The sequence below is a fragment of the Furipterus horrens genome, unplaced genomic scaffold, assembly GCF_987537825.1.
Source record: "Furipterus horrens unplaced genomic scaffold, mFurHor1.1.pri manual_scaffold_4, whole genome shotgun sequence".
NCBI lineage: Eukaryota > Metazoa > Chordata > Mammalia > Chiroptera > Furipteridae > Furipterus > Furipterus horrens.
The window spans coordinates 53,164,117-53,190,549 of NW_028327174.1; the positions used below are offsets into that span (position 1 = coordinate 53,164,117).

Sequence of the window (26,433 nt, forward strand, 5' to 3'; positions counted from 1 at the left end):
CTCAAAAAATATGTTCTAAATGAAAAGAAAAATTGGTATGAACATAGAAAAAGCCTGGAGGTATATATACCAAAATGATAAGAATTACTACCTTGAGGAGCATTGGATAGTAGAGGGGGAAACTAAACATTTTTTGCCTATTATTCTTTTGCTCTGTGTGAATTTGTTAAAATAAATGAGCTAATTTTTTAAAATTAAACTTATTTCTGATTGTTTCTCTATCCACTTTGTCTCAATTTTATGAGGATCCTAAGAACTCAAGGAGTTGCTGTCAGTGCTCAAATAATAGAATGCTCAGGGAAATGAAGCCAGTGCGCAAGAAGTAGCTGGGAATTATCTTCTTTCATAAATAGATGCTTTTCTTCTGCTATCTCCATTAATTCTCTTAAACTCACAACCTAACAGAACCTAACCACAGAAGCTAGGACCTAAATGGAATGGACATTTCCTTCCATCAAGTACACTTTGGATAGTCCACCTTAAGCACTCCCTGATAGCTAAAATTTAAAAAAGGCTCGTTTCCTTTTTCCTAATGCAGACAGGCCCATGGGCCATCCTGCATCGTGGTCTCAGAGGAGACCAGTTTCCTACTGAGGGGAATCCTAAGGCTTTTTTCCTGCGTGGCCCATGTCAGACGCCGGAGGGTCTGGAATAAAGGCGGAATTGGTATAAGGCAATCAGACTGGCCTCTGGGTGCGTGGATCACCGCCGGGGCGCCCATTTTCATATAGAAGTTGAGTGTACACGACAGGAGTGTGCAAAGAAAGTTAACTCCTCTCTCAGCTGACAGGGAGGCCCCAGAATCTGCAGATCTGGGTCAGACTGTAAAGTTCAAGTAAAGGCAACGAAGGCCGAGTTACGTGAAAAGGCAGGGTATAAACTATTCTCACTGTACTTGGGGCTCCACGTTAAGAAGCGACAGGAAGAACGTCCGCGAGAAAGGTACATAGGGCTTTTTCGAGGAATCTTTACCAAACCTCCTAACGAGCACCTAGCACACAATTGTTTCAGGGCCTTAGAGCCTGCCCTCAATCAAGATGGCCGTCGGGGCTCGAACGCACCAAGGCGCACGCGCTGTACCATCGGCCCTCCCTCTTCTTGTCTTTCCACGGGGCGGGGGGGGGGGGGGCGGCACCGCCCATTCAAGAGCTGCGCTCCATTCCTGGCGTCCTCGGCCTCACCGCCTTTCTGGCTGCCCCAGCCTGTTCAGCCCGGAAGTGTATATAACAAATCAGCGGAGAGGGGGAGGGGGAGGGGGAAGTGCTTCCGGGGAAGCGGGCCCAGGGTTGGTGTTTGTAAACTTGTCTCGGTCCCGGCGGGGGCAGCGGTGGCTACAGGGTTGGCACAGTGTGCTGGGGCCTGGAGGAGGCGTCGCACGGCGGGTGAGAAAGCTGGAGGCCGCGCGTGGCAGGTAGGAGCCCGCCCCAGGGAGCTTAGCGTCGTCCGGGCTGACGGCAGCGCTTCAGCAGCTCGCAGGCCGTGGGGCGCCGCGCGGGAAGGGGGAGGGGAAGGGAGGAGGGGCGCGTTGCGAAGGGAAGGGGCTCCCTGGGGAGGGAAAGGAGCAGCGCGCTCCTCTCCCTGCCCGCGTGCCCGCAACATTAGACCTGAGAGCGGGGGTGGGGTGTGCGGGGAAGGCTTGCTTGGAAGGGACACGGGCACGAGCACGCACCTTGCACGGCTTGGGCGCTCTGCGTGTCTCTTTCCAGGCTCTGCCGCTGACTGGAGGGCTGGCTGGAGGGAGGGAACGCACGCGCTGCGCGGGGCTTCGCCTGCTTGCTTTCCACCTCCGCAATAAGTTTCTGTACCTTGGGGCAGACTCGGAGGAGGCACACGTGTGGCCCGGCCCGGATGCACACTGCCAATCTGGTTTCTTCCCGCTATCCAAGCGCCCAGCGATAGCCCCTAAGTTTTTCTCCACCCCAGCTCTGGCCAACTTAATAGAATACGAGCTTCGTGTACAGCCCACGCGGTACAAAATCTCTGGAGGGCCTCAGCTCCCTTCTTTCATTCCTAAAATAGCAAATCCAAGCATTTGGCCTGTTGGCAGGTCCTTCACAAGGACCCCAGTTACTTTTGCTCTTGTTGACTGCTCCCACCCCTTTGCCCAAGAGACCAGTGTCTTCTCGACCTAGAAAGATAATTCTGCTTGACTAATGCCCTCCTTCTGTCACATAGAGGGCCTGACCAAAAAAAAAAAAAAAGTTAAGTTCACTACAGGTTGTATGGCCTGAGGATGTTGTACCTAACAGCTCCATCTATCCCTTTCTGGTTTCAGGTTTCTGAAACAGATTGTGCACTTCATCGAGAGAATTCAGTTGGAAAACCAAGACTGGCACACTTTTTCTTCAGACAATAGGCAGAAGCCAAGCAGAGTCCAGTAATTCTTGGATTATTTATCTTCCATTTGGAAGACACGAAGTTTTATTTGAAGACAAAAGCAGTTCAATATGGCAGCAGGACTGAAGGGACATGAAGGAGTTGTTACAGTGATTTGGTGACAGTTCTTCAAAGTGTCTTAAGGAAAGTTGGATCAAGAAACCCCTGAACTTTTGAGTTGCATTAAGTGAGAAATCAGCATGGCTCAGGTAAAAAGCTCTAGAGTCCTCCTTCAAGATCACTGGGAAGCGTGTTTGCAGTTTCACTCTTGAATGCTGCCTTAGTCAACATATTGACCAACCCAGTGAGCCAAGCTCTGTATTAAGCACCAGGGGGAAATCTAGAGGAAGGAAAGGAAACAGGCCACAGCCCCTGCCTTCAGGGAGCTTCCAGTCAAATGAAGGAGGTAGGCTGTACTGCATCACAGGCACTGATGGGACATTTGCAAAGCAGCAGGTACTTAGTTTACATTTGGTACATTAAGTGCTGAGGGGTGTGATGAAGTAAACAGTTTTGTGAATATTTCATTTGTTTTTTTCAACAGGAATTTATTGAGCTCTTGTTATATGCAAGGCATTGTGCTGGGGATCCAAGAATGAATAAGATTGTCCCAGTCCCCAGAAGTTTCTGGGCTAGGTGTGTTTAGGGTGGGGGAGGATGGAGAGACAGTGTTACTTATCTTTCTTTTGTTGTTGTAATTTATCTTTATAGTCACACCACCTTGTATGGTGGCTGACTAGTAGTAGAGACTCAGTGAATCTGTTGATTGAAGGAATGTGCAATCATTGAGATATGTATACTGCCGAGGAGGGAATGATACCTCTGCCTGGATGAAAAAAGATGAATCTTAAAGGATGCATAGGATTTTGCTAGATAAATAATTAGAACAGGGTGTTCAGACGAGAACTTCATGGGCAGAAACTTAGAGGTATGGGAGAATGTGATAAGGTTGGGAGTATTGAAGATAATTTGCTAGTTAAGGAGCAAGGATTTAAATGGGGGGTGGTTCGGGGCATAGGATAGATAGTGATGGATGACAAAATTCAGGTGAGGGAGTTGTTCCTGGAGAATTAAGGAGAGTGCAGCCCAAGGGCCTTTTGTACATTAAGAAGGAACTAGGCTTTATTCTGTAGGGCATGGGAACTCTGAAGAATGTTAAATAGCAGAATGGCATCACCTCAGTTTATTTAGAAGGTACAGTATTCCCTCACTTATCGTGGGTATTATGTTCGAGACCCCACCCCCCCAGCGAAGTAGGAACCTTACATTTATTCTACACTCTTAAACCTACGTAACGTTAACAGCATACGTATACAGTACCGCAAAATCCCACGATATAGCGAAAAATCCGTGATAAATCATTAAATATAATATTTTTTAAAATCCCACGATACATCAAGGCCGCAGTAAGTGAACCGTGATATATAGAGAGGAACTACTATAATTGTCACTGTCGGGGTACAAGATGAATTGGAGAGACAAGGTGACATGATAGTTTATTGTCAGGTTATTTTCGTTGTCTGAGTAGGAAAGCTATGGGCAGGGATCTCAGCTTTCTTCCAGGGACCCTTCCCTACCAGTGTCATCAGGATGGTTGCCTGATCACAGAAGAACTGGCTTTCTTCCAGCTGCGTGCATAGCTTCCTCCTTTCCTGCAGAGTAGGAGCCCTTTAGTTTCTTCCTTTGCTCTACTTACAACCCATCTCACAGCATCATGTTCATTCTTGTTCTGAGAAGACTACCTTTCACTAATCACTAACTTTGTACTAGGCCCTGCTAAGCAGTTTACATCCAAGTTTAATTCTAAACTCTGTGAAGATAGATATTATGATAAACATTTTGCATTTAAGGAAACTTAGGCTTAAAGAGGTGGAGTAATTTGCCCAAGATTATATAATGTAAACAACAAAGCTAAGTTGTTTGTTTGTACTTCCACGCCATTTAGTCCAAAATCCTTGAATGTGAGAAATGGGATTCCAGAATATACTGACCATCTGAAAGAAATTTCTTTATAAATCACTTGTGGAAGTTTGCTAACAACTATTTCTTAAGTTTCTTCAGTAAAAGTATATTCCCTAGTGCTGGTTAAGTAGTTAATTTGAAGAATGTAACAGTGGAAAGAGGAAATTTTCTTAAACATTTCTTTCTTGTGTAATTTTTATATGTAAAGCAAGGAATGTGAAAAAATATGGGTATGCACACATGTAAATGACCTGGTGGTATGTCAACAGAAATTGTATATTCAACTCCAAAATCCTTCCACGTGGTTTAATTTTTATATGTTATAATTGACAACACTTAGGGAATTTAAAATCTAAAGAGAGAAATTTTACTGATAACCATATTTGTTGGATCCAATAGAATATATATTTGGCACCAGTGGTGTCTGGAGCTGAATGCCATTGAGAGAGAAAGGAGGAGGAAGGAGGAAGTTCCTTTAGAAATCTCCCATTTCAGTGGGTCAGCAGGACAGACCCTCAAGCCCACTCACAAGGCCTGGAACTACTTCAGAATAATATGTAGACACGCACTGTACCTAGCACAGTGCTAATGATAAAAATGTCAATAATACTTGATTTTGTTTTATTACATCTGAATGATGGGTGACAAAATAAGTAGTTCCTGGTGAGATGAGTTAGGGAGGAATCCTGAAGGAAGCAGAGTTTCGCAGTGAGAGAAACATTCTCTAGAGAGAATCAGTTTGTAGTTAGGAATAAAGGAAAAATACCCCTCAGGTCCCTGTTTTTGCCCTGCCAGGTGACCTGACACCTCATCTCCTTTCAACTTAGGCAAGTCTCCTGGCTTGTGAAGGCCTAGCAGGTGTGAGTTTGGTGCCCACTGCAGCCAGCAAGAAGATGATGCTGAGCCAGATTGCCAGCAAGCAGGCCGAGAATGGAGAGCGGGCAGGTAGCCCTGATGTGCTGAGGTGCTCGAGTCAGGTACAGCGCTTGAGTCCATTGTGGCACCTGGGGGTCGGGTGGCCCAAGCTCTCTGCCAGGAGATTCCAAGCTTTGATTCCTCAGTGCTTCTCTGTTTAGGGAAGTGGGGTAAGGGAATCCAGATGGGGAATAAATGAATGTGGGTATTTTAGTGAGCTAAGGAAGGTCTTTTCTGTTCCTACAACCGATTAAGACCAGAGTACTTAGAGAAGAAATGGATAAGAACTTTCTCTAAACCTTTGGGCACATAGTTTACTCTCATTTACAAGTTGCTTAAAAACAGCATTTGGTCTTCTGTCTTGTGTTCTGAGATGGACTGAGTTTAGATTTGATTTGTATTTGAAGGGCCACCGAAAAGACAGCGATAAATCTCGGAACCGCAAAGATGAAGACAGCTTGGCTGAGTCCTCTCATTCAAAAAAGACTGTTAAAAAGGCAGGTAATGGGGTTATCCCCAAACATGTAGTTTGGTCACGAGGTAATCCTCCTCTTTCTTCCTTCTATGGCTCAACCTGGAGCTTTCCCTAGATGTTTTGGTCCCTCACAGCCAGTGAGTGTGTCACCTTGATTTCATCCAGAAACCACTTTGGTAGTTGATCTCCATCCTCTGCAGAAGATCTTTGGTAAGGGAAAGAAGGTTAGGGGAGCATGAGATCCTGTGGCAAAGGGACAGGCAGACTACCCCTCAGGTCCCTTCAAAAGTGTTGAGTTTGACAAGGCAGTCAGCTTACCCACCCACTTTCTTTCTAGGAGGGTCTCTTAACTCTAAGGGATATGGGAGATGATAGCATCAAAGAGGTTACTTTGTACAGCAGGTGGAAATAGACCCTGAGTAGAATGGGCCGGGGTTGGGGTGAGAAGGGGACAGAGAGATAGCCTCATGACATGCTTGATTGTTGCCCCCAGGTGGTGGTAGTGGAACAGAATGGTTCATTTCAAGTAAAGATTCCCAAAAATTTTGTTTGTGAGCACTGCTTTGGAGCCTTTAGGAGCAGTTACCACCTCAAGAGGCACATCCTTATTCATACTGGTAAGTCTCTTGCTCATACTCAAGGAGGGGGGAATAGTCTATAGTTTTGGGAGAGTGTAGTTCTTTTGGGGTTGATTTTAAAGGATATTAGAAATAAAGGAAGAAGGTAAACGAATGAGCTAGAGAGATCACATGGTTCCGTATCTAGTGTCATTGAGACGAACAGTTTTGTGGACCCTTCCCCATTAGGTGTTTGCACATTGCTAAAAATTAAACTTTCTGGGAAAATACCTAGAACGTGATCCCTGCCGTGTATACCTCCTGATACTAATTTCTCTCTCCACCTGGGCCAGGTGAGAAGCCATTTGAGTGTGATGTATGTGATATGCGCTTCATCCAGAAGTACCACCTGGAGCGTCACAAGCGTGTACATAGTGGTGAAAAGCCCTACCAGTGTGAACGGTGTCATCAGGTAAGCTCACATGTCACCCATCCACCTCTCCACAGAAACTTTTCCTTCCCAAAGAACCTGGGCCTGCCCCCACTCCCAGCCAGACAAAGTGTTCCCTAGTGTTCCTGGCCATGATCAAGTTAGTACCTCAGGGTGAGGTGTATTTCTTTGGCCTTACGCAGCTAATCATAAGGGGCCATTTGAATAACTGTAATTATAAAAAATAATAATAATAGCATTTCTTAAGGTCTTACTCTACACCAGGCACTGTGAAAGTGTACTTGACATTGATTATTCTCACATTAATTCCACAAGGTAGCTGTGTCGTCCTCATTTCACGGGTGGAAAAACTGAGATTGGGAGAGATTAAGTTTCCCAAGGACACAGCAGGTTAAGGGCAGAGCCAAGATACAGTCAAACTTCAGAGCTAGAGTACTTGGAGGAAGAAATGTAATCTTTGCGCTGAGGGTCGGTATCTGATCTGATGAGAATGTAGGAGCCAGGACCAAAACAAAGAATAAGAGATAAGAAATGATAACAATACCTCCTGGATACTTTACTATGTCTCAAGTTTTGCTACATGCTCTTCTATTGAATCTCAAAACAAAATAATGAAAGCTCTATGAGGCAGAGACTTCATCCCTCTGGTTCTCCACTCTTATCTGCTGCCCCAAGAACTACCTGCCTTGGGGTAGATACTCAAAAATTTGGTGAACGAAGGAGCCACACTGTGAGTAGGTACTTTTAGCCCCGTTTTACAGATGAATTTACCGATTCAAAACTGTTGGATAAGTTGCCAAAGTCACAAAACTACTTAGTGGTAGAATCAGGATTCAGACTTCAGATCTCGTTCTTAACCACTGTGCACTTGTGCCATCTGTGTAAGCTTGGAGGCAATGTAGACTTGGTCGAGTGCCTCCTGTGTGGGGAAGACAGATCTAGCCAAGAGGTAGCTGAGCTGCTCCTCGCAGGCACTTAACCCTCTCTTTTTTCTCAGTGTTTTTCTCGGACAGATCGATTACTCAGACACAAACGGATGTGCCAAGGATGCCAGTCCAAGACTTCCGACGGGCAGTTTTCTCTATAGGCGCAAGGGGCCTTGGGTGGTGGGAGTGATCAGAAGATTCTACCGAAGAACGCACCCCCTCTCTGGTCTGATGGTCCCACCACCACCCCGTGTGTACCTGTCCCTTCCTGGAGGAGTGGACCCAGGAGACCAGAAGAAGAGTGCATCAGGGGACAGCAGCGCCAGAACCTCAGCTCTGTAAATAACCTGAGACTATGAGTTGAATCACGGGGAAGTTCCTATAGCATTCCTGGGTAGGAAAGCTAGTCCCTAGACCCTTGGCAGAGGTCTTAGGTGGGGGACTCAAGGTACAGGACCAAGACTGAAGTGTGGCTCCCACAACCTTGGACTCCATCTGGCAGCTAAAATGGAAAAGATTAGGGGAGAGGGATTTGTTTATTTGTTTGTCCTGTTCTTGTTTTTATTTATCCAAAAGCAATTTCAGCAGGTGCACTATGGATACAGGTAATCTAGAGGCATAGAGCCATGGTCACAGGGACTGTGTGTGGTCCCGCCCTCCACCAGAATGGAGTTTTTAGTTGCATTTGATCCTCAGTGTTCCATAGCCCTGTACCTCACCTCCTGTTTGAAGGAGAATAGGATCAGGGATGGCAGCTGAGCTTACTTTGGTCTCCTTATACACTGTAGAGACAAAAGGAAGAACAGGAGGAGGAGCAGATGAGGGAGGGCTGGATCCAAGAAGAGTGGACAGGTACCTGTTATTTCCTCTGGGGAAGAGTTAAGAGTTGTGCCCATGGGTGTTGTAATGGCCCATGCCACACTGGTACCCAGTGGGGTCAGCCTAAGTGCCTTTTGGAGGAAACTTGGGTGAGAGGGGCTCGTGAAACCCTTCTCTCTTTGGGCAGTTAACCTTGGAAATAGTTTGTGGCTACCTCGCTGCCATTGATTCCTAAGCCAGAGGGGAGTCATGGATATCAAAGTAGGTTCTTCCTCCTTGTGCCCTCTTAGGAACCACCCAAGACTAGTTCTGAGTTGAGTAACAACTGTTAATGAAACAAAGGAAATTGGTGTCCCCTGACATGACTGTTGAGCAGTGCAAGCTGTTCTCTCTGTCCAAGTCCTATCACTGTATTTAGGTAGAGGAAATAAGGATCTGGCCTTTGATCCCAAAGAACAAGATCTTGGCTTCCTTTTTGATGGCCTTCCCTGCCCATCAAAGAATTGGGGGGAAGGGGTGCTGCAGAGAAAAGTTTGAGGAAGAAACCTAATGTAGGTTTTATTCTTAACCATATTTTTTTGCTCCTCTCTGCTCTTAACACCACCACCCTGCTCGCCCTCAAAAAGGTGAGCAGGGGGTGTGTGAGTGTGGGTGTGGGTGTGTGTGAGTGAGAGTTTTGTGTTTGTATGCTTAGAGGTAGCATATTGAGCCAAACCCTTCTCTGGCCCTCTATGCAGGGAAGGATGAGCAGAAAACAGCCTTCCCTGCCCCAAACCTGAAGGGTGCTTAAGGTTCCAGCAGGAGCCGAGGAACTCAGTTTAGGGAACTAGAGGGCTTTGTTTTGGAGGGCGTTTTTTTGTTTGTTTGTTCTTTAAGATTGATTCAACAGACTGGTGGTTAGGGTGTTTCTAACCCAAGCCAGGGGGTTGTGAACATGAGTTTTCTAAAGTGAAATAAAAAACCTTTTTCCTGCTAAGGAAAGGATCCTTATGGAAGATTCTGGGGTTTGTGGCCTATGTTCTGTGGCCTGCCCTGAGCTGCGGGGCGGGGAGTAATCATGGAGACTTGATGAACCTGACCAAGCTGTCAGTGGGGATCTGAGATGGCAACCTCTAGGAAGTGGAATTTATTTCCCCCCAAAAGTAGGGAATAGCAGCAACAAACTCCTTGCTGTTACCTGCTCTGGAATAGACAGCAGGACCGGGAGGGGCAGGGGCAGTCTTCCATACCTCAGGTGTGAGGATTTCAGGGAAAGAGAGAAGAGGCATGGCACCCTTAAGGTTTTCCCTAACATCATCTGAGGTCCTTTAGGGGAGACTCGGGAATGTGTTTGCCACCCTCTGCTCTTCTAGCTTTAGGCTGGCACGTCCCATTGGTTGTGTCCAGAACCTAGACCTCAGTCCTTGGATCTGCCCTGTGGTCCCTGTAAGCAGGGCATCTTCCTGCATGTGAGCCAGCCCCCTTCCTGTGAGAATGCTCTTCAGACTGGAATTTGATTTATTGTTCACCTCCAGGAATATATTCTGGGAAGAATACATTTAGAAAGCTATCCTCCCCAGAGTGCTTTTGAAAATGGGAGGCCTTGCTTCCTGCCACGTACAGTTCATCTGTTGTGGGTTGGGGTGGGTGGGTGTGGAGAGAATCATGTGAGTGAATGTGCATTTAGATCAAAATGTGCCCTGACCCCCAGCAGGCCTCAGCTTCCTGCCTGAGGGGGTGGGAGAGGAAAATGGATGTGCTGAGCCATTACCAGAACTACCCCTGCCAAGGACTGGGCGTGGGGAAGACTCAGGAGCAGGTGGTTCAGTTGTCCAGGTGCTGATGTTCTGGGGCCATCAGTGTGTAAGAAGAGAGGAGCAAAGGGGTGAAAGTGAAAGGAGTGACTTAAGAGCCCAGAGGGCCCAGAAACCCTACTTATACCCCAGGGAAATCACAGACTAAGACCGCTGCAAAGGCTCCTGAGCCCAATACCCCACCCTCCATTTTCTGGGATGGGGTCTAGCACTGGAGGGATGCCTCAGGTGTCTTTGCAGTGAAGGGAAAGGGAGATAGGGCAGGTTCTCAGAGACCAGGATGTGGAATTTGGGGACCTGGGAGAGAGCATCAGTTCCTGGATGAGCTGCTGTACCAGGCCCTACCAGCCCTGCCCTTCCCAGCATCCCAAGTCTTTTCCGTCCACCCCCAACAGCCTCCTCATCACTTAGCTACTGATTGTGCCCCATGGCTTGACATAGGAGGGTTAAATAAGGCGCAGTCCCGCCACAACTTTTAACCCTCTCCCCAGATGCTCTGCCTCTGCTGTAGCTCTGGGGCTTTTATCCTAACAATCCCTCCTACCCTTCTCTCCACCCTTTTTTTTTTTTTTTTAATATACTTATTTTGCTATGGGGGAGGGGGATGTCAAATGAACAAGATCACTTTTAAATGGTAGTTTTTATAAGATGTTATAAACTTGTATCTTTTTACCATTAAAGTGCAGTGTATGTTCCTTCGTGATATATTTAGGATATTTAAATAAAAAGAAAATGGGGCTTTTCTACATGCTATCTCATCTTTGAGAAGAATATCCTTTGGGGAAGCTTTTTCACTGGGGCCAACAAGGTCCTCCTCTTCCCCCCAAATAAAACCATCCTACGACTTCCAGTACTCTATAATATAATCGCAACTTTAGAAACTCCTTCACAGGTGTGCAGCAAGTAGAATTAAGAACAGGTATCAGTTCTCATTAAGAGGAAAAAACCTTGCAGAACAGGACAGAATGAGGTTAGATAACAGCAACCAGAGGAGACAATGTTTGTGAATGTGTGGTCTGTGCTTCTCCAGCCTTGGGAATTCACTGTCCTGGACCACCAGCTGCTTCCCAGGCAACCACATGGCTGTCCAGCACATTCAAGATTAACCACCTCTCCCTGCCCTTAGGTGGCAAAAGGCAAAGGCTGCTTTGGCTTTGGGGTAAAGCAAATGAATGTCTACAATCTGAAATGAGACATTTTTATTTCATCCATCGGTGGGGTAACCCCCAATCCTCATGAGGTAGGGAAGCAAGGTTGCAGTAGGAGGCAGCCCACTTGGGTGTCAATAAGAATGAAGTAGGTGGTGATTAGTCTCCTGCCAGGCTGCTGCCTGACAGACCCCCATACCCCCAATTCCCACCATCTTCATAGCAAGAACAACCCTGGGGTGAGTATCCCTACACCTTTCACTGAAGAGTACTTTCCATCGCTGTGGTCTCTTGAAAGTGGGGGTTGACAGTGGTCGTGATGGCACTTTTGTAGAGAGGATTGTTGTCCTGGAAAAAGGGGTTGGGAATGATGAGGCAGTCTCAGGACTCCTTTATCTAGTCTTGAGAGCCAACGTAGAACTAGAGCCAGACCCCAGGAGCTGACAGAAATGAGCAGAGGGGTGGGACAGGCTCCATATACCTTGGTGGGAGGAATTGTCTGAGGGTGGAGTGAGAAAGCAAAGAGGACCTAACCAAAGGAAGCAAGTCAGACCCAGCCCAGTGAGCTATGATGCAGTCTCACCTGGCTCCACTTTAGCTGCTGCCGCTCCTTCTCAAAGCGATTGTATTCTCGGCGGTCATAGATTTCCACTGAAAGCCGGTAAGCCAGGACCAGCCCCAGTCCCACTGCCACAATGCCCCCCACGCAGCCTAGCACAATGGCCTGGGTGTGGTCCGCTCCCTCTATGGGGGTGAAACAACACAGACTTGGTGACTGGGGCATAAGGATTGATCAACAGCTGCCCACAGTCTGTGTGCCGCTCCATCCAACCTCCCCAGCCCTACCTGTCAAAGGGAACCCAGCAGGGTTATCTTCAGTGCCTAGTTCCTTAGCCTTGTCCTCTTGGCCCATCACCTCCACTTTTGCCTGGATTCACAGCTCTGCTTCAACCCCTGCCCTGGTTCCTTATTTTTACCTCCCCAACCTGAGTTCTGGAGCCCTACCTTTCAAACTTCCAGGGCTCCATCTGGCATATCAAAGGCCTCCCTGCCCACTTACTTTCTGGGGGTCTCACTCTCAGCATGACCCTGCCTCCAACTTCATCCTCCACCAGGAAGAAGAACAGTTGGTTGTCCAGGGTCCGCTCTTTGCACCAGCCATCATCCAGGATAGGGGCCAAAGTCAGAGTCACGTTGGCATGGGCACAAGCCGTGCTGCAATTGGTGGCCAGGGGACCAGTCCCAAAGGTTCCACACTCTGCACAGTCCCTGTCCAGTATATGCCAATAAGTTACCAACTGGGCGATTGTCACCCATACCACATGCAGGAAAGCAAGCAGGTGGCAGTGGCTTAGTGAGTCGCACTGTGCCCCTGCTCGCAGAACATAAGACCTAAGACCTCACCTGTGTCTCTCGCATGGGGTCTTGCAGCCTGGGCACTGGTCACATAGGGCACCGTAGTAGCCGTCCAAGCACTGGCAGCGGTTGCATCTGCAGTGTCCACGCCCACTGCAGAGTTCTCCTTCAGGACTCATACAGCCATCCATGTCCCCGCTGCACTCACATGCTGTGCCCGTGTGGTTGGCGTGACAGTGACACTTGCCACATCGGCAGTGGCCAAAGCCTGGAACAGAGTCATGCACAGGCTGAGAACCATATTCCCCACGCACAATGGATGTCACAGCCTTAGAGTTGGTCTGGTCCTGTGCATCCAATTCCCTCCCAGATGCAGGCTCCAACTCCTGTACCATGATCTCTGATACCTGCCCTTAGTGCCTTGAAGGTGCTAGAGCTTAAATACCCTTGCAAGAACCACTCTGACACCACCCTTCCAAAAGTCCCCAAGTACCTCCACAGAGGATGCCCTCATGTCGCTCACAGCTGGCATCATCACACTCGCACAGGCGCCCAGAGCTCTGTCCACCGCAGCTGCAGCGTCCACACTGGCACCATCCCTTCCCACTGCACAGCGGCCCTGTTCCATTGGGTTCCCGGCACCCAGATTCAAGATCCGGGGAGGACAGCTCAGCCTTAGAGCACTCACAGAGCCGACCCAGGCGGCCTGGAGCACAGCTGGGAGGGGAAGGCAAGGGTGGGAAAGGTGGGTCAGACAGTTTGACCATCCCTTGCCCTGTCTTTCCCAGGATCTCACGAGAATTGGAAAGAGATGAGTGGCTGAAGGGATGTAGAATATAGTGAAGCACCGAGGAGTAAAAGCAGAGGGAGTCCTGGTGGAGGGGAGGGTCTCGGCATATCTGAGAAGCTTCAGGAGAGGAAAATCAGGATACAGTCTCGGGATATCTAGGTAAAACTTGTCTAGAGATACCAGTGGAGGGGTGGGAGGAGGAGGAATACAGGCGCTGTATTTGTGGGGAGCCACATAGGTGAAGGGAAGCAAGAGGCCCTTACCTGCACACCCCGCATTGTAGGTGCCCCTGGCCATCACTGCAGTGGGGAGCTTGGAGCTGGCTGTCACTACAATTACAATCACACAGAGTATGCAACTCCACAGTCAGCTCCTCTGAGAAGCCAAGAACTCGGAACCTCAGAAGATGGGGCTCTGGGAGGCAGTCGAGAGCTTGGAGAGTAACCAAAAAATTCACCTGAGGGCAGGATGAGCAGAAATCAGGCTAAGATCATGCACGTGCCTATGTGCACACATGCACACACCAAACCTTGGTCATCCAGAACCCTACTCCTTAGTAAATTCAGGGACAAGGTCATGCTAACACCCATCTGCTAGCAACATTCTTGAGGAAGCCACTCATTAAACCCCTTGGGAAAGGATGGATAGAGGGCTGCCCTATGCTTTTGCATTGTTCTCTGTGCCCGCCTCCCATCTTTTTCCTGTCTGCCTCAATTTCCCACTCCCACGCCCACTTCCTTCCTTCTGCCTATCTTGACTGGCTCTCACCGTCTGGTTGATTCGGACATGGTTGCACTGGCCCCGGTCCCCAGCCTCACCATCCCTCTTCTCATGACCGCCACACTGAGATTCGTAAGATATGTGGACCCCCGGAGGGAGTGGAGAGTGTTCCAGGGTCACAGTAGATGACAGGCTCTGTGGGAAGAGAATGAGTAACCACATGAAGGTAGGACTCTGACACCACCTCATGCCCTCTCCAGCCTTCCCAAATTCTGCCAGAAACCCTGCCCTCAGCCCACCTTGGGGCTCCTTCCATTCTACCTACTCTGGAGGTATTTCTGGAGGAAGAACCTGTGAGAGATTAGAGGGGGGTGCAGGGGGATCCAAGGCCTCTAACAACGTTTCTGTGCAGCTGCAGCAAGGGGCTGCAGGGGGTCAGGGGCTGGCCAGGCGCTGTCTATGTGCAGTGGCTGTGTTTTCAAATTCCAGATCAGGCCCATGCATATGCAAGGTCTAAAGGGCACGTCTCCCAGACTTTGTCCTGGGAAATTTGATACTGTCTCAGATTTTCTCACCAGTTTCAAGACATGGCTCCTGTCATCAAGAAACCTATAGTCTGGTTACAGAGATAAGACATAAACCCAAGAAACACTTAGGAATTTTTATGGTCCCTTCCACCTATAAAATTCTATGGTTCTTGTGAAGAATATCTGAATTGTTTATAAGTTTAATGAAAGCAGGCTCCAGATGTTACATTCTTTATGTACAGACTGACTAGCGGACAAGTCCGAGCCCTTCTATCTTTTGTCTGTGTGACCTTGGGCAAGTCACTTAGTCTCCTTGTATCTGTGTCCCCATCTATAAAATAGGGATGGTAATCGTTACCAAGCAGGGGTTTCAGTGGGGTTAAATGAGATAGCAAACAGTATGTGCACTTAGGAGAGTGCTTGGCATGCAATAAAAGCTCAATGACTATTACTCTCCTTCCTTGCCCAGAGCTGGGTTCCTTTCTCTGCGCAAATCAAATCAGACACTTAAGATTTATGAATGTAAGATTGAGTGAGTGAATGAACTATTTTAATGACAGCCATATGCACACTGCAGGTTAGGAGTTGTGGAGTGCTACCCAAAAAGTGATTATTCCCTCTTAGTTCTGCCACTCCTCCTGAGGGCCCTGTCCTGCCTTGCCCCAACACCTGCCCTCGCCATTCTCCCCCACCCTGGCGCCTCACATTATAAGCGTCCATGATGAGCTGTACCACATTGCTGGAGTTCTCACTCAGCTCCCCCACTGCGGACTTAGGAATCAGCTTACTCAGCTCCTGAATTATGAGAAGTTAAGGGAAATTGGGTGGGTCACAACTCCAGGGAAATGGGCTTCTGGGGGTCTGGAAGGAGGGCATGTAGGGGAGAGGAGAATGGATCTCAGGGAGGCTCAGGGTAGGAGAGCCTGACATTCAGGCAGCTCTTACCTGGTAGACAGGCAGTGTGGGACTGGTGACAGCAAAGATGGGCTGGATGTTTGCTGCAGAGAGAGCCTGCGCTACCTGACCCACAGAGGGGTAGTCCTGGAGCAAGGAGTGGGCACAAAGTAAGCACCACAGGTCCTCCACAACATGCAAGGTGCCCTCAGCCAGGGAAGTCCAGAAACTGGGGTTCCACCAGAAAGAGGAGCCCTGGGGCCTTGTGAGGGAGGGAGGGGCTAGGGAGTCTGAGCAAGGGGGTGGAACTGCTGGGGAAGACAGCTGGGGGCTTACCAGTAAGGAGAATGATGCTGGGGGTTGGGGGGGCCTGGGAGGAAAGGAGGTGTGCCTCAGATAGGGAGGGCCTGGGCGAGGGTAGAGACTCACAAACTCTGGGCTGCGACTGTAGAGGCCATTGCTGTCCAAGTGGCAGTGCCCATCACTGGGCATGAAAATGCCACCCAACTTCCCATCCCCAGCTGTGTGGAATGTGTCATCTGAAGTGAACACCAGCAGCCGAGACACATTTCTCCAGCCAATCTGCTCCTGGGGTGGGGTGGGGGGTAGGCTGTGCATATGGGTGTGGCCCTTGGGCCACCCCAACTGGCGATGTGAGCCAAGGACTTGGCCAGACTCATTCTGAGTCAGCTTTCTGAGTCAGTTTGCCTACACCACAGCCTCCTTCTCCCTGCTTCTTTCCCCTAGCCCTCAAACAGGGTTGCTGCTAGTGGAGGCCTTCCTGTGAATTAGAAACACATACCTCTTCCTCAAGATATTTTACTTCAGTTTACTAGGAAATTGTCAAAATAAATAAGCGAACTGCAGTGACCATGATACAAACGACACCCCCTAGAACTGTGTACTGCACAACCACAGGTGGCAGTCTTGGCCCCAAACTGTCCTTCAGATTCAGGTCCCTACCCTCGCCTCACCTGGCAGAGTGCAGCCTGCAGAATGGCATCAAAGCCCCCTTCAGGTGAGTCCAGGTTGCCAGAAACACTTTGGCGCCCCACCTCCCGCTCGAAGGCCTTAGCATCCCCGGTCAGAGACAGCACATGGTGAAAGCTGAAGGGCGGTTGGCAGCGCTCCAGCCGGGTGGGGCAGGGGTGGCGAAGCTTGGAGGGCACTGTGCTCACAAAGGGCAGCACCGTTTTGTCCACGAAGGAGCCAAAGCCTGGGAGGGGGAAAACATGAAAACTGTGCCAGAAGTCTCTGGACCACAGCAGCAGGATGGAAGGGCCACTGCTGAGGACTAGGAAGGGAGGAGATCACGGAGAGTTGGGGGTGGTCCTAGAGGAGTAATTAGGGCCAAGCGTTGCTAGAGGGCAGGGACCCAGTACCTGGTGGGGGGGGGGGGTGTAGGGCTGAATCCACCAACTCAGGGAAGTGGGGAAATGGAGGAGATTAAGAGGAGGATACAGCAGGGGTCAGGCAGGGGTTTCCTGAAAGCAGAGGAAGAAGGTGGGGTGTAGGATGTAGTAGCAGCATGAAGAAAAAGAGGGGATTGTGAACAGAAAAAGATGAGTGCAGAGTGTGCAGCCAGAGACAGTGGCATTTAGACCTTGTCCAAGAGACACAGGGCAGAGACAGTAGTATCAGGGAAGGATCTGAGTTGGTAGGTCTAGGGCACTGCCTGAACCCTGGGAGCTGTCTGAACACAGTCTTTCCAGACTCTGGGCTTCCAGTTGCCCTCCCTGTAAAATGGGTTGTCCTACTGGACAATCTCTCAAATCCCCTCCAGCTCTGACCTAGAAGATGATGTCTTTACAGAGAGATGTCAGCAACTTGTGGCCTGTTAAAACCTGGGAGAGGGCAGGTGGGGCCTTTGTGTGTTTAGGACGTTGGCAGAGACTAAGGCAGCGGTTGAAGTTAGAGGCAGAGAGCTGGCAGGTAGTGGGGCAGCGCTGCGCTCACCAATGCGCACAGAATGGGTGACCTCCTGCAGTCGCACCAGCAGGGCGTGCCCGAGCTGGCGCACGAACTCCAGGTCGTCCTTCATGGAGTAGCTCAGGTCCATAAGGTAGTACAGGTCCACAGGGTATCCTTCTGCACGGAGGAAGCGGACCTGGAGCTGCTGGGGCTCCCCTAGGGTGGCAGTGGGAGCGGGATCAGCAGGGCGAGTTTGTTCTGCGCCCAGACCTCTGCCCCGACCCTGCCGCTCCTCACTCACCCGGACGCAACGTGACCCGCACCCGCTGTGGTGCCAGCTGGGTGGCCCCCTCGCCCAGGGCACCCTGGCTGAGTGGCTTGTCCTGCAGCACCTCCTGCTGGCCGCGGGGTTCCTCCAATTCCCCAGGGGAGCAACCCCGAGCTAGCAGCTCCTCACGCCTGGCGCAGCGCCGCTCCTCTGCCTCCCCAGACGCCGTGAAGTTCTGCACCGCAAGGGTAGGGCGTCGGGACCATAGTACCCCCTGCCCCACTGGGCGCACGCTGACCCCTCAGCCCTGCTCCAAGCCAGCAATACTAGCCACTGTCTAACCCCTCCCCTCCTTGATCCCTTCTGTTTCCCTCCCCTCCCCTTCCTTCTACAGCTATCCTTGAACCCCGATCCTTTCTTCCTTGTCAGAGCCCACTTCCTATAGCACCCTCCCTTCTCCTTTCTTATCTCCACTCCCCTCCTTCCCCAGCCACCTACCCTTCCCCTCCCACTAGGGCCACAGACTTCCTGTTAAAAATCTCAGGGACCTCACACACACACACACACAAACACACACACACACACACACACACACACACACAAAACAGGAGGAGCCTTATCTCAGTCCAAACTCCCCTGCTTGATTGGGCCCAAATGGGAAGGGGAGCAGGCTAAGACCCACATTCCCTGGGAAGACAAAAAGAATAGGGACAGAAGAGGAAACTCTATTCCCCTTAATATGTGGTACCCCTGGGACTGGCTGGGAAGCCGCAGAGGAAGGAAATGGTTAGAGTGGCTTCTCAGCTGGCCCAGGTGCCAGCCTCTGGTCTGGGGATTGAGGGAGGCAAATATATACCCGCCTGTCCCAAGAGCCCCCGCCTGGCACCTCTGTTCTGTCTACTACAGACTGAGTCTTCCGGTCCTCTCAGATTCGCTATGTGCCTTTCTCCTGGGCCTACTCAACCTTTGTAGCTCTGCTTTCTAGTGAGTTTGCCCTCAACTCTTATCTAACTTTCCATTTCGCTGTGAGTGTTCTACCCCACACCCATCTCAGGCACCCCTCATGTTCCACCACCAATGAGCCCTGTCTCTTCAAGACATAAACAAAGAACAGCCTTGTTTGACCAGCCGGAGAGACGCTCGCTCCCCAAGATCCTTCTTGGCCACTGAGGTAGCTCATGCCTTTTGCCCAGACCCATCAGGTTTCCAACTCCTTCCCTTCTACCTTCGCAGTCACAGGCTGATACATACTTAGGAAGGCACCCGCTGCCCCCCAACACCAAGTCAGAGACCCAATCATGCACTGTCTGTTATGAATTAACCCCCAATGTGGTAGTATTTGAAAATAGGGCCTCTGGGAAGAAATTAGGGGTAGATGAGGTCATCAGGGTAGAACCCCCATGATGGGATTAGTGCCCTTATAAGAAGAGACACAAGAGAGCTTATCTGCAGCCCATCTGCAAGCCAGGAAGTGAGTTCTCACCAGGAACCAAATGTGCTGATACCTAGGCCTTGGACTTTCCAGCCTCAAGAACTGTGAGAAATAAATTCCTGTTGCTTAAGCCACCCAGTCAATGGTATTTTGTTACGGCAGCCCAAGCTGACACTTCTTCACATGTATACAATAAATGCCTCTACCTATACACAAAAATCAGTTCCAACAAGAACATATTTCCTCCAAATTCATAGTCTTAAGTCTTGTCCATATATACACAATACAGACATAACTGTACATGCATATAATCACACACAAGGGCCCTATGTGCATAAAGTCAGTCTCACACAGGTCTGCAGAGTATACTCAGGAAAACCATACATGTGCCCACACAATCATATATATATATATATATCCAGGCTGCACATACACCTACACGTGGCTCAAAGGCTACAGGCCCATTTTTACCAGTTGCTTGCACCATGCACAGCTTGGATGTGAGAGAATGCACTTCTGGCAGGAGGAGGCTGGCTGGCAGGATCCTGGCAGGGACTGATCAGGATCCCTCCATTCTGTGGCCTCCCCTGGGGATGAGATCTTGGCATCCAGTTCACCCTCACTTCTGCTCAGAACCAGCAGGAAAACAAGGACCATTGACAAAGCCACCATGGTCTGCAATAGGATATAAAGGGGGAAATGTAGGTCATTAGGGAGGGCCTCTAAACATAGCCTGTGGTTGTCACTCTCAAAACTCTACCCCTACTCTTTATCTCCCCTCATAGTTTCACTTCCCCCTGTGGATTCAGCAATTTCTTCAAAATGGCAGGAAGGAGCTAGTACCAGGCCATGGTAGGGAGCTTGGAGAAGAGCCATCCCACCTGTGTGCAGACTTCAAGAGGCCAAGGTGGGCAAAATGGCCTAACCAAGAGTCTGCAGACTGGGCCTGGAGGCACTAAGGTCTACACACAGGTCTATTCACCAAGGTTCTAAGTTGTGTGGAAATACAACCAAACAGGAGGAAACAGACCAGATTCTGATCCTGCTTCAGTCATTCACTGGCTGTATGGCAAGTTGGACTCTCTCTGGGCCTTAGTTTCCACATCTGTAAAGTGACGGCATTGAATAATCAATCGACAGCTCTTGTAGCTTTTATAATCTTGGATTCTATATAAGGGAAGAGGGTCAGAGGCTCTGAATAAGGTGGGGAGTCAGGGAGTGAGAATGGGAAGAAAGAAAGCTAAAGTAGATGAAGGAGCATGAGAAAGAGGCAGGGAAGGTTGGCTGTATTTGACTGACTTGGTAGCAAGTAGAATAAAGGTTAGATTGTAAGAACTTTCTAAAGGTCTGAGATATCAGAGGAAGGAAGGGCAGGGGTGGTAAAGTTTTCTCTTTATACAAAGGGCATCTAGAGGGGGAAATGAGTGAGCCTGAAGGCATGACCCCTAGGGAAGACCAGGGAAATTTCTAATTTTAAAAAACTTATTAAAATTTTGAACAGGCATCCATTACCATGCTTTAAAAACCAAAAAGTTAAATCCCAATGGCCTTTTTTTAAAAAACAGAAATGGAAAAGCTGATTCTAAAATTTATATGAAATTGCATGAATAGCCAGAACAATCTTGAAAAAAACAAATTAGGAGGACTCCCACTTCCCACCAGCATATAGATTCATGGAATAGAATTGAGAGTCCAGAAATAAACCCATTTGTTTATGGTCAGTTAATTTTTAACAAAGGTGCCAAATCATTCAACAAGGAAAAAATAGTCTTCAACAAATGGTGCTGAGATGACTGGATAACCACATGTAGAATAATGACGTTGGACTCCTACCTCACAACGCATATAAAAATTAACTGAAAATGAGTCAAAGGCCTAAAAGAAGTGCTTAAACTATAAGCTCTTAGGAAAAAATGTAGGGGTAAATCTTCATGATTTTGGACTTGGCAATGGATTCTTAGTTATGACATCAAAAGCACAGCAGCCCTGGCAGGTGTGGTTCAGTGGATTGAGTACCAACCTGCAAACCTGAAGGCTGCCAGTTTGATTACTAGTCAGGGCACATGCCTCGGTTGCAGGCCAGGTCCCCAGTTGGGGGCATGCAAGAGGCAAACCGAGCGATGTTTCTCTCTCACATCGATGTTTCTCCCCATCTCTGCCTCCCTCCCCTCCCCTTTCTCTAAAAATAAATAAATACAATTGAAAGCACAAGCAACAAAAGAAAAAATAGATCAATTGGACTTCATCAAAAGTTAAAACTTTTATGCATCAAACACTATCAAGAGAGTGAAATGACAGGCAACATAATGGGAGAAAATACTTGCAAATCAGGCCCCAGCCAGGTAGGGTAGCTCAGTTGGTTATAGTGTTGTCCTGATATGCCAAGGTTGTGGGTTTGATCCCTAGTCAGGGCACATACAAGAATTAATTAATGCATAAGTTAATGCATAAATAAGTGGAATACCATGTCAATGTTTCTCTCTTTTCTTCTTTCTCTCTCTCTAAAATCAATAAATAAAGATTTAAAAAGAAAATATTTGCAAATCATATATCTAATAAATATCCAGTATATATAAAGAACTCTTACAACTCAAAACAAAAAGACAACCCTATTTTTTAAATGGGCAAAGAATTTAAATAGACATTTATTTAAAGAAGATAGACAAATGGCCAACAAGTACATAAAAAGATGCTCAACATCATTAGCTATAGGAGAAATGCAAATCAAAGCCACAATGAGGTACCACTTTAAACTCTCTAGAGTGTCTGTAATAAAAAAAATGGACATAAATGTTGATGAGGGTGTAGAGAAAATGGGACTTTTATTGTTGCTGGTGGGAATGTAAAATGGTACAACCACTGTGGAAAACAGTTTGGTGATTCTTTAATAACTTAAAACATAGAATTACCCTTTGATCTTACGATTTCACTCCTTGGTATAGTCCTAAAATAATTGAAAACAAGTTTTCAAACCAAAATTTGTACATGGATGTTCATAACTAAAAGGTAGAAACAACCCAATGTCCATTAACTGATGAATAGATAAACAAAATGTGGTATATCCATATAATGAGATATTATTTGGTCATAAAAAAAGAATGAAATCCTGACACATACTACAATATGGATGAACTTTGAAAACATTATGCTGAGTGAATGAAGCCAGTCACAAAAAAACAACGTATTTTATGAGTCCATTTATATGAAATAGCTTGTCTAGACAAATTCATAGAGACAGAAAATAGTTTAGGGGTTTGCAAGTGTGTTGGTGGGGGGGTAGGGAGGATGGAAAGAAACTACTTAACGGGTAATTTCATTTTGGGGTGAAGACAAAGTTCTGAAACTAGATAGTGTTTATAGTTGCACAGTATAATGAGATTACTTGATGCCACTGAACTGTACACTTAAAATGGTTAAAATGACAAATTTTATGTGTATTTTACCACAATAAAAAAATCAAAATCCCAGTCCTAGCCCTTATCCAACTGTTTCCAAATGAATAACCATCATTTATTATTATCTTTTGTTACTTCTAGTCTTTCTAGAGACTGTTTTATGCATATATAAACTAATATGAACATATATTCATATACATGTATATATGTATATATATTCTTCAAATAGAAGAATCAAATGATAGAATTCTACAAATGGTAGAATACTTTACACAGATTTGCATCTTACCTTTTATAACTACTTTTCTTAGAGACCCTGCTACCCAAGAAAATTAAGAACTTCCTTATTCATTTTTACAGCCATATAGTTTTCCATTGCATGGATATATCGTATTGTAGTCTCTTATGATGGGGATTTAAATTATTTCTAATTATTCACTATTATAAATAATGCTGCAGTGAAATTCATTTATTTATTATTTCACATGAGTGCAAGTGAATCTGTAGGACAAATTCCTGGAAGAGGATTTGTAAGGTCAATAAATCATTTGTAATATTGCTGAGTATTGCTAACATAACTGCCTTAGGTACTGTACCAGTTTACATCCCAATCACTGGTGTATGAAAAAGGCCAGCTAACTCTTTGTTATGAACCATCTGCCTCCTCCTCAGCCTGGATCTACACTCAAATACTGATGCTCTGCACAGAGTGTGGGGAAGGGGTGGGGTGCCAAGTCGTTGACCATCCTGTCCTGCTCCCCACCACCTGTGACCTCAAGCGTAGAATGTATATATAACAGAGGCTCCACCCTCCTGTGAGAGGCTGCCAAGGGCTCAGCCTCAGTGTAACCTCAGCTTTGCTTGCTCTGCACGCCTGTGGTCAGGGAGGCTAGAGATGCTGTAGCACAAAGCCCACTTTTGACTCATCTCTCACAGGAGGGGCCCCCATGGCACACTGGTTTCCCGGATAGGACAAACCCAGAAACCTCAAGCCCCACTCATCTCCTCTAAAGGGAGCCCTGGGTCTCCTTGGACAGTCCACCCCAACCCCCTTCTCCTAATTTCCCCCTCCTGCTCGTTTGCCCTTCCTTATGGATACAAGACTTGTCACTTCTCTTAATCTACTGGTTTTTTCTCCACTTTTTCACAGTCCTATTTTGCTTCTTTTTCTCTCTGATCCTAACCACAGAACAGCAGAAACTTCTACTTCAACCTTCTTTTTCTACAAATGGAAACCTGAATCCCAGAGTGGTAAGTGACTTGCTCAGAGTCACACAGTGCACTGGAGGCAGAGCAGGGACTGAGACAGGTCAGGCCCTGTGGTTGGTTGACTGCTTTCCTTGCCTCCAACCCAGACACCATTGTCTTTGAAAGTAGTGCCCTCTCCCGAAGTAACCCCAATGGGCTCTACCTAATCTCTTTCTCTCTCTCTCCTTGGGGGAGCTCTTCTTTAGTCTCCCTCCTCTCCCTGCTGGTTGTCCCATTTTCCTGGACTCAATTCTGACTGCAGTACACACCCTAGCATTCCCTCAGCGGCTGAGAAACAGAGCTGCTTCCCAATCCGCCTAGATCTTCCCAAGTCAAGCAGGACCCTCTGCTGCCTACTCGGAGGCATCAGGAGGAAAGAGAACTGAGCCACTGGGCTAGTCTCCCGGGAGTGTGGGATCTATGGCTAAGGTGCCACAGAGGAGGCCTGAGCTGAACAGCACCCCAGCCCCACACCGTGAGCTCATTAGGCAGCAGGGATGGCTGAGGAGTAACACTGGGGAATACCTTGACATAATCCTCAGGCACATGGCAGGCACTCAGATGACAGCACTCATACATCCCCTCACCTCCTTTTCCTCCCTCCAGCCCCATTCTTGGGAAACCGATGTAAGAGAGAGAGATAGAGGGAATGAGGGCTTGTGAAACTGGAGGAGGGAACAAGACAGGGGGATTAGGAATGCAGAAAGGAGTTCAGAGCATTTCTCAAGTTTCAGCTGAATCCTGGGTGTCCTCAGGTCAGAACTGTCTCCAGGGAGGTTGAAACCAGGTGGGGCCTGGACTAGTAAGGAGAGGCAGGAGGGCTGGTGCCCTGGTACTCACAGGTGCGAGCAGAGCAGCCTTTTCCTCTTGCGGCGGCAGCGGCAGCCTTTGTGTACTGATCTGGGAGGCTGCAGAGGAGGAAGTGACACACCCGCTGGGGTGGGGGAGTCTTGGGGGTGGTGGGGGTGACTGATCTAGAAAGCAGAGCAGATAGAGGTAGAACTGGGCTAAGGGAGTTGACAATACATACAGGGATCTGGAAAATCATCTACTGAGCACCTAATAGGTGTTGGGTGTATCGTGATGTTATAATTAATCCTCAAAGGAACCTCAAGACATCGGTGTTAATATCTCCCCAGCCTCTCTACTTTTACAGATGTCGAGGCTTAGAGGTAAGGTAGATACTGAGGCTTAGAGGTAAGAAATAAAAACTGCCTAAGGTCACATAGCTAGTAACTGGTTGGTCTGGGATTCAAATCCAGGTCTGCTTGCCTCCAGAGTTGACGATCTCTCCACTTCCTTATGTAAGAAGATGATAGGAAGGAAGATATATGGAGGCAGTAAGTACCGTACAGAGGGGGAAATTAGTGACTATTGTTCTTTTTGAAAACCCAGTGCCCACGGTATCATAGCATGTGCTTAACAACACTGGTTCTGGAGCCAGATTGCCCAAATTCAAATCCTGACTCTATACCACTTACTAGTAGTGGGACCTTAGGTAAGTTATTTACCCTTCCTGAGGCTATTTTCTCATCAGTCAAGTGGAACTTATAGGACTGTTAAGAATTAATGAGATAATTCATATCAATTGTTTAGAAGAGAACCTGGCACATACTAAGGGCTTGATGAGAGAATCAGTGAATGAGAAGTAATGGGGTGAAAAGTGGAGAGGTTTTGAGAAATTCAAGGTCCAGACAGCTGGGAAGTTGAGAGAGAGACACAAGGCCAGGCTCAGAGAATGAGACTGGGCCAAGGAGGCAAAGCAGTATTGGAGTCTGGGAAAGGGGTGGAGGAAGCCGCCTGAGAGGCAGTGAGTACAGGAATGGCAGCTGGAGCTGGAGCCTGGGCAAGGATGAAGGCTGTAGGAAGACAGGGTTTGGAAAATATTCACCCCCACCCACACTTGACCAGAGGGAGCTTTGAAAAGGACCTGGACAACAGGTGTGTGTTCACAGGTATGTCTCCTTTATCAGAAAGAATACTCCTTTCAGGCAGGACTTAGCGAAGTGCCCCCCTCATAGCAGAGGCTCAGTAAATGGCAGGTGGATTTTAGGAGCGTAGCTGCTGGGGGGAGCAACTGGGGAGAAGGGGCTTCTTCTCCGGGTGGGCTTCAACTGGCCTCAGGCTACAGGACATTTTACCCTTCCCCCACAACCAGAGATTACCATGGCAATGACCAGGCCCTGTGGTTTCCTCTAGAGCTTCTTTCACTTTCTTCTTCTGCTTTTCCTCTCTTCTCTCCTCCCCTAGTTCCACATCCTTAACCTCTCTCCCATGTGCACAGGTCATAAGTGAAGAAAGCCAGGAATAAGGTAGGCAAGGCTCTGTCCCCGAGAAGGTGGACCACAATGTGTGTGTGTGGGGGGGTGATGTTGAGGGAGTGCAGGGGTGCAGTGGTAGAGGCCAAAGGCAGTGGGGCACAGACTGGCAAGGAGGAGGATTAGGACAGGAGGTAGCAGTGGGGTCATGG

At 48.1% G+C, this 26,433-nt stretch overlaps 3 protein-coding genes across 4 annotated transcripts in view; 1 reads left to right on the top strand and 2 right to left on the bottom strand.

Moving 5' to 3' along the window:
• CSAD (cysteine sulfinic acid decarboxylase) overlaps positions 1–1,839 on the bottom strand; it is a 32,005-nt gene extending 30,166 nt beyond the window's left edge. Inside the window, exon 1 of the mRNA XM_090273243.1 lies at positions 1,670–1,839. The gene's annotated coding sequence lies outside the window, so the exon portion shown is untranslated. The remainder of the gene's footprint in view (positions 1–1,669) is intronic.
• Positions 1,266–11,120, top strand: ZNF740 (zinc finger protein 740). Its single transcript, XM_090273244.1, has 7 exons — positions 1,266–1,411; positions 2,276–2,585; positions 5,166–5,315; positions 5,661–5,750; positions 6,222–6,345; positions 6,639–6,757; positions 7,734–11,120. Exons 2-7 carry the CDS (start codon positions 2,577–2,579, stop codon positions 7,821–7,823), a joined length of 582 nt encoding a protein of 193 aa, XP_090129370.1. The 5' UTR covers positions 1,266–1,411; positions 2,276–2,576; the 3' UTR covers positions 7,824–11,120.
• Positions 11,121–11,458: 338 nt separating this feature from the next.
• ITGB7 (integrin subunit beta 7) lies at positions 11,459–24,886 on the bottom strand. 2 transcript variants are annotated; one of them, XM_090273245.1, is made up of 16 exons: positions 24,804–24,883; positions 20,351–20,425; positions 19,792–19,995; positions 17,922–18,123; positions 17,666–17,836; positions 16,684–16,925; positions 16,139–16,297; positions 15,761–15,856; positions 15,521–15,610; positions 14,337–14,483; positions 13,832–14,025; positions 13,272–13,495; positions 12,827–13,046; positions 12,483–12,691; positions 12,006–12,166; positions 11,459–11,770 (listed from the first exon to the last, which is right to left on the bottom strand). In XM_090273245.1, exons 3-16 carry the CDS (start codon positions 19,990–19,992, stop codon positions 11,681–11,683), a joined length of 2,406 nt encoding a protein of 801 aa, XP_090129371.1. In that variant the 5' UTR covers positions 19,993–19,995; positions 20,351–20,425; positions 24,804–24,883; the 3' UTR covers positions 11,459–11,680. The 2 variants fall into 2 exon arrangements, with proteins under 2 accessions (XP_090129371.1, XP_090129372.1); XM_090273246.1 differs by lacking the exon at positions 20,351–20,425 and having other exon boundaries at positions 24,804–24,886.
• Positions 24,887–26,433: the final 1,547 nt, after the last annotated feature.